Source organism: Choristoneura fumiferana, chromosome 20, assembly GCF_025370935.1.
Source record: "Choristoneura fumiferana chromosome 20, NRCan_CFum_1, whole genome shotgun sequence".
Taxonomy (NCBI): domain Eukaryota; kingdom Metazoa; phylum Arthropoda; class Insecta; order Lepidoptera; family Tortricidae; genus Choristoneura; species Choristoneura fumiferana.
The window spans coordinates 12,985,179-12,993,233 of NC_133491.1; the positions used below are offsets into that span (position 1 = coordinate 12,985,179).

General features: G+C 39.4%; 1 protein-coding gene across 2 annotated transcripts; it reads left to right on the top strand.

Annotated features, from left to right (window-relative positions):
* Positions 1-1,428: 1,428 nt before the first annotated feature.
* Positions 1,429-7,186, top strand: LOC141439105 (uncharacterized). Of its 2 annotated transcripts, XM_074103238.1 has the most exons (5): positions 1,429-1,681; positions 2,938-3,133; positions 4,270-4,362; positions 5,849-5,976; positions 7,014-7,186. In XM_074103238.1, exons 1-5 carry the CDS (start codon positions 1,475-1,477, stop codon positions 7,113-7,115), a joined length of 726 nt encoding a protein of 241 aa, XP_073959339.1. In that variant the 5' UTR covers positions 1,429-1,474; the 3' UTR covers positions 7,116-7,186. The 2 variants fall into 2 exon arrangements, with proteins under 2 accessions (XP_073959339.1, XP_073959340.1); XM_074103239.1 differs by lacking the exon at positions 4,270-4,362.
* The last annotated feature ends 869 nt before the right edge of the window (positions 7,187-8,055 follow it).

An 8,055-nucleotide genomic window follows, 5' to 3' on the forward strand; every position in this document is an offset into this window, starting at 1 on the left:
GGAGGGTTGTTAACGACAAACAAGAGAGTGCATACTCTAACCACGCGAGCGGCATAGCTCGATGTTGATTTTTTGAAACATATTTAGTTTCCATAGTTCAGTATGTAACTTGCACCAAATCTTTTGGCCGTTGGTACGGCAATAACAAGTCCATAAACCGTTTTTACTGCCTTTGTTCAAGTAAATGTATGTAGGTTGACTTTTTAAACAATGACCGTATATTTTCAAAGAAAATCGGATAATTCTTAAGACTTCTCACGGCTTTCTAGTTTTAACAAAAGATGGATGCGACATTTCGGTACTGAAATGAAAATAATCCTGGTAGGTAGTACACACGTAAAATAAAGCCGGAAATTGTCATCTAATCCTGCTAATTCCTACCTAATATTTATAAATGCGAAAGTTTGTGAGTATGTTTGTTAATTCTTCACGCTAAAACTGCTGGACGAATTTGGATAAAGTTTGGTATGTAGATAGCTGGACATCTGGAATAACATAATAATATATTTAAGCTACAGCTTCTTTTTATCCCCATATTCGATATAGATACTCGTAATATTTCATAAAAAACATATTGACACCTTGCACGGAGAATAGATGGCCGTTGGGGCCGAAAAGTTCTCGAATGGAGACCGTGAATCGGCAAGCGTAGAACGTCCACCAACAAGATGGTCGGATGACCTGGTTAAAGCCGCGGGTTCACGGTGGATGCAGGCCGCTTCCGACCTGAGCAGCTAAGGGTCTTTGAAGGAGACCTATGTCTAACATTAGACGTAGTACGGCCGATATGATGATGGATGACGACGACTTTGTATAAACTTTAACAAAATTCCAACATTCCTAGATTTTACTACTTTGTGTGATGTTTGTTACTCAATTTAGTAAGTATGTCGGTCATTCCACCTTCTCGTGCAAATTGGGTTATCCTGTGAACAGCGTGCGTCATGATCATTATCTCGTTACTCGAATTACTGCCTACGCTGATTACTTGATGACCTGGGATGAGTTGACCATAGAATTGTATAGACAGGACAATATTTGTTCATCTCCGCATCAGCTAGCTTCAGCATCATCATTATCGTCGTTGTTATTGTGGAACGCCCTACCGGTAGAGACTAAAGTGCACAAACTCCTTGCCTATCTTTAAATCTATGCTTAGAGTTTTATCAACCTGGTAATTTGCGAACGAGTTGAAAGCGAGACGAGCACGCAGCGAATACGTCGCAAGCGCGCAACGTTATCGCCGAAGACGCCCTATTAATATTGTACGAGAGTGTACAACATGAAGTTTTGGCGCTATTCTATTATGGCCTATAATATTATTCCTGAAATCCAACAATATACATACTTAGACACGTTATTTTTCTTAAAAACAATCAGTAAAAATTCTGTGTCCCCTCTAGCCATTACTTACTCTAAGCATTCATACTTTACCTCCCGCTAGCCCAACACAATAGTCACAACAGTCCTTAAGATGTATCGTCTCCTGGCCCTTTTCCTGGTCATCACCAGCTACGTGGAGGCATCGGGCAATGGGACGAAGTGTAACGGCTTTAACGCCAACTTTGAACTGGCCAGGGTCATAGGGACGTGGTACGTGGTGGCCATAATACCTGAAGCCATTTTTCCTGATAAGCAGAAGGTGCCGTGCTATGAAGTCGAGTTCACTGAGATCGAGGAGGTGAGTCACGAAAAAATGGTAATGAAAATAATGGTAATTAAGATACAAAATCATTATCAGTTTAGACCCGAGCACATTAAATTCTGTTTATTTATTTAAACAATGAATTTTTACATAAAAATAAAAATAAAAAACACATAAAATTAACTAAAACGGGCTTCCTCTTCCAAAGCAGCGCAGCGCGGGCATTGTGCCTAAGACGCTAGCGGCGTTGCCTCGTTGCACTGCAAGGCTCAGTCTTTGGGCGAAGAAAAAGCCTGCTCTTTGGTCGCCAGATATGCCGATTAGTTAATCCGACACTTCTTTCATATTTTTATTGTGTCGGACGCCCAAGGCCCAAAGGTTTCGACCGCAATGCCGCAAAAAAGTAGTTGTCCTTAAGAAAGGCGTATTTGCGGCACTTGACGGTTTGGGCATCGTCTGCAGCTGTCCCTGGCTTCCGTGCAGACCGTTGGACATTAAAAGAAAAATTGTGATAGAAGTTAACCGGATTCATAACTTTCCGTTTTTTAGGTTTTGTACCCTAAATCTACAGGTAAAAGGGACACTTTGTAAGGGTTCCTTTAAGATAAGTTCGTTAACCGTCTGTCTGTTAACCTATCAGAACCGTTTTTTAGAAATGCGTTAGGTACTAAGAGCACGCGATCTAAAGTACAAAAAATTACAACTTAATATTCTTTTAAACAGCTGACTTTTTTGTTGACTGTACTTTTTGTTAACTGTGCTTGCTTTGTTATCTAACCTATATTTATGTTTACCAAATTTAAGTCAATCCGACCAGTGAAAGTGGATCAAATAACTTGCCAGATTTGAAGTAAAAAACAAATAAATACACGAAATGAACTTTCCTAAAATCTTGTAAAAACAAGTACAAAATGTCGACGAAACCGACGACGAAATTTGATGTCTCGGGTTCGATTCTCGGTCAAAGCAGATTTGTATTAAATATGTACGATAAATACGAATGCGTGTTCTGGATTCTTTGATGTCTAAATGTATTCTAGTGTTTCACCTAAGCGTTTGTCCATTGCCTACAATGCATTTTTATCCGTCACCAAGCTTTGCGTAGTAATATCAGGTACCATCAGCCAAATAAGTGGTCTATCAATTTTTAAATAAGTTCCTATCAAATGAATATGCCGCTAGTCGAACTTTCAAGTTGACATACAGGTCTATTGGAATTACTTTAGGGTGGTAGACCTCATATTTCGCTGATGGTACCTAGTAGAATAGTTCCAGAATTGTCTTGTTTCCAGTCCGGACTTCGCTGGCTCATGAACCAGACTCACACGGCACCTCACCCGAAAGACATTTTCGAGGAAAACAAAGGAGTCACGATACGACAGAGATACAGATCTGACCACCCATTCGACGTATGGTCTAAATCTCTGGATGGAGCAAACGGGTGCTTCCAGCAAGTGATGTCCTTGAACACAGACTTGAGCGACATAAGTGAGTAATTACAATATACTGCTAAAGGAAAAGGTCTTTCAGGTTCAATTTTATTACCACTAGCTAGCCGCAGCTTCGTTTACGTAAACCAGTAGTTCTGGCATTTGAAGTAAAATCCATTCCATTGATTCTATGAGAATTCTCTAAAGTGACCTTACAATTCTCAGGCAGCGAAGGCCATTTTGATTGTGTTTTTTGATTATTCATCCCAGCCCATATACGTCCCACTGCTGGGCACAAGTCTCCTCTCAGAATGAGAGGGCTTGAGCCATAGTAACGTAGGTAGTTAGTAACTTTAGTGAACTAAGTGAACTAAAAACGGTAAGTAGCACAATACAATACAATACAATTTGGACCGTTTTATTCCAGTAAAAAAAAGTTGTGGCTTTGTGGCCTCTATGGGTTCAAATCTGAGTTTTTTTTATTTCTAATTCAGATCTGCTGAGTTTATAAGTGTATGGAGATATGCTATTCAGTAGTTAACGTGAACGTGGAATAGTGAACAGTCAGACCAGTAAGATACTATCGCTTTGCTGTAGTTATGCCAATAGTAGAAACTCTTCTATTAGTTACGCATCACTAATCTGATATTTCACGAGCACACGCTAGGAATACTTTATAATAAAGATTAATACATAAATAGATGCCAGGTCTATTTGTTACTGCAGAATAACCTAACCTACCAAAAAAGTTAGAAAACCCCAGACTTTGTCACTTCAAAGTTCAATATCTCATAAACGGCTGAACCGATTTTGATGAAACATGTCTAAAAACCATCGCTAGAAAACCTGCTTTCAAATAAAAAAAAACCGCAGTCAATTCGATCCCCCGTTTAAGAGCTACGGTGCCACAGACAGACACACAGAGCGGTCAAACTTATAACACCTCACTTTTTGTACAGTTGCATCATGGACTCATTACATCGTGAGGATTAAAGTTAAACGACAAAGTTGAAGTGTGTGCTTGTGATGCGGGGAGTGTCTTTTCAAATAAACATTACGTATACTTCCATTTTAATGTCAACAAAAATCAAAGCATGTACTTTTAGGTACGTTACTAAGTATTTTAACCCTGGTATCAAAAATAACGCCATTTGTAAAGTCACTCCTCAACTATGACTGCTTTGGTTGCTTCAGCTGATCGGCCTTCCGAATTCGGTATACCACCGCGACATCGGCCCAACGATGGACCGGCGAAACGTCTAAACGTACCTGTTTCTGTAAGCGTCAGTAAGTATAATACTGAGGGTCTTTTTCACGGTTTACCCTAGAATCTCCTTGCCCCACAGTGGCGTACATTGGGTCAATGAGGGCTACCGTTCTCGCGCACACCAGTTGGCGCCAGTGTAGACAAAGGTCCTGCTTGAAGTAGGTACGTACCCGTGGTCCAACTAATTTGTCCAATCCGGAAATATTATTTATAATTTATATAATAAATATTATATTTTAATACAAAAATAGGTAGGGTCAACTTCAGTTGTCCGAAGGGAAAAATGACCAAAATACCGTCGAAAAGCAGTTGGACAAACTATAGTTGGACCACGGGTACGTCACGCCTGAATTATAGTTGTTTGTTACTACGGGCGTGAAAATAAGATTTATATTTAAATCATTTTTAATACCTTAAAACCATAAAAATATCGAGCATGCCACAGTATTGCGTATACCACGCGCCATATAAATCTGCCTAAAAGTTAATTATTTAATACTCAGTTTTGACGCATTTTGGAGATACATTTTTGACTTTACGTTACTCCCGGATTGTGTTCGAATCGCTTAACGGTATAGTGCCTATTCAATTATTGGAATTATACCTTTATAGTTATTGTGGTACTAGTCGGGGCAATGAACTTTTAGGCAAAGTTAGGCGGCGGAAGGTATAGCCCCTTTTTGTTAGGAAAAAACGGACAAAGGTTTCCGAAAGACAAAACTGTCCAAAACACAAACTACTGGTACTGTAAAATATTCACAAAATTATTCTAATTATAAATAAACTAGCGTAGCTCATTCAAAAACAGTGACATTTGACATTTCAGAGAACTCTCGCTACACTAGCGCCTCTAGCGGCGAATTTATACGCGATAGCCCTCATTCCAGGATAGGCAACGCTAGCTCGCGCCGCACCCCCCTAGCACGGTAGGATTTCAAGACGCTGCTAACCCTGGAATTTACCCAATGCACGCCTATGGTGCCCCATATTTTCATTTCATAGAATAATTATTTCATCGAACGATTAAATAAAGTTATTAATCGCCGATCACAAAATTTGTAGAATACTTAAATAGTATTTCATAATTTGTTTATTCCGCAAAACTTAATATCATATACTTATATATATTTTTTTAATCTTTTAAATGATTCTTCATAGAAAAGCAAGACTTTTCAGGTGATTATAAAAAATAACTAACTTTAAAGGTTAATGCGGGAGCTTCTCTTCGCAGTTTTCGCATTGGCTTTTGAACCTAACTTTTCCGAGTCACTTTCGCTCCGACCTCGAAAATTACAGAATTTATAATTTACTGGCGTTTATCCGTGGTTTTCCGCCCCGCACTTTCGCATTTATAATATTAGTGGGAAATAGGAAAGTAAAGTATATTTATCCATAAATATAAGTATTATATAAGTAGGAAAGTACTGTAGAATAATTGATAAAACCAAATTACTTCCAAAGAAACATGATGTGCAAGACTCTAAAGCTAATGCAAATATTTTACAGAGCGAGCACTGTCGCACGAGGCTCGTATGCAGCTTCACCTGATCGAGACCGGCAAGGAGTCGGGACCGTTCCTGCTGCAAATGCTGTGGGGAAACCTCATCACTGGAGTTATTTACCAGAAGCAACAGGTACCCATCATGAAACAAGTAATTTATCAAAACTATTCCAAGTTTAACAACGCTACGTCTGTTCGCTCAAAATTCCTCAGTGCCTTAAGACAAAAATCTGACGTGGCGTTTCCCTAATAGGTCTTGTAAATAGGCTCAGAGTTGCTCAGCGAGCTCTACGGGATCGAATCAATAATGAAGGGGGTAGATTTTTTTTTGACATTCATAAGTGCTTGTTATAGCCTTAATTGAATAAAGATATTTTGACTTTGACTTTGAAGAGATACGTAGAAGAATGAGGGTCACCGACATTGCCAAGTGGATAAGCTCGTTGAACTGGCAATCAATTTTTGGTTGTTGGGGCCAAAAAGTTCTCAAATAGAGACCGCGGATAGGCAGCGTAGGACTATAGGACTCCCACCAACAAGATAGTAGATGAACAGTGCCTCTAGTGTGGCGTTTTCACAAAACATTCGTTTACTATTCGAAGACGTAAAACGGTGCGGCGGCGAAATAGTTAACGTAGCAAACCTACACTCACAAAAGTTGTTGCGCAAACTTTTCGCTAGAGGCTCTGTCCGTGTTTCCATACAAATTGAGATTTTAACGCGAACGCGATCGAGACGTATTTTGTGAACGGGAAAATACACTAAGCATACTGGTTAAACTCGCAGGTTCACAGTGGATAATATTTAGCCGTTTCCAACTGAAGCAACTGGAGGTCTATGGGGGAGGCCTATCATATGTCCAATGGGTGTGCTACGACCAACTGACATGATGATTTGATACCCATGTTGATAATCCATTTATTTGATCTCCCCTATATGTTTGCAGATTACCAAGATATCGATTACCTTTAAACGAGCAAGTCTTGTATATAATTAGTATCTTTGAAATGGCTCCAACGATTTCGATGAAATTTGGCATGTGGGGGTGTTCGGGGATGACAAATCGATCTAGCTTGGTCTTATCTTTGGGAAAATGCTTATTGAGCTTTAGCCCGAGCAAAGCTCAGTCGCCCAGGTACTAATAATTTATGAACGAATATTTGTTTCCAGAGTACAACGCCAGACAAGTTGAAACCTGTATCTGAAGTCATGGTAAAGCTGCGTGGACCTCAAAGAGCCCCGAAGATGTGTGACAAGAGATTGAAAGATTAAGAAACGAAAAATACGCTGTTTATTTGAAAAAATTGAGATTTTTTTTATGGAATAAAATGTTTGTACGAAGAGCCTGCGAATATCAATTTCACACAATTTGGAAATTTTCAGAACAAAACAGTTATTTTTAAAATAACCATCGGTTTCATACACTACCAATATGAAAGCAATCTCGCTTAAAAAAATAATTACCATAGTTTCCTAGCAAAAAGCTAATTAGCCTTATCTTAAGCTAGAAACACACTGACGCCGGAGGCGGAGCGGTGCGGCGCGGCGCGGAGGTGGTGCACGTTGTAATATTCGAGCTAACATGAAAGAGGACACACAGAATACCGCACCATGCTTATTTTCCGCGCGGTATTCTGTGTGCCCTCTTTCATGTTAGCTCGAATATTACAACCAGTACCGCCTCCGCGCCGCGCCGCACCGCCCCACCACCGCTCTCTGTGTGTGTTCAAGCTTTAAATATAAAATCTTATTTTAATGACGGGCAACATAATATTGTTTTTATCCAGTAAACTACCTCAATTTGTTTACTAGCTCTACTTTTGTATACCTATTATTACAATATAAAGTATATTCCTCGTACATAACCATCTTATAACCAGCACTGGAAGGAATCAAATATATTCTACTTAAAAGTACCTAATATAATTGCCACTTTTAATGTCATTTTAGATTCCAAAAAATTTGGCACGACGACAAGCGAAGCAAGGAGGAGTATTAAGTACAGTTGCGACGACAACGCACGAACCGAGCGAGCGAAGCGAGCGCGCCGCGTCAGCAGACAGCGAAGCGCCAGTACCAAATTAAGTTAGAAAATAATTTGAACCTACCAGTGTTGGTAACATAAAATGGTTATGTACGGGAAACAAGATTATAACTGCAACAGTTTTAAACACTAGTTCCATAATGAACAGCAATTTAAAAACTAATGCAT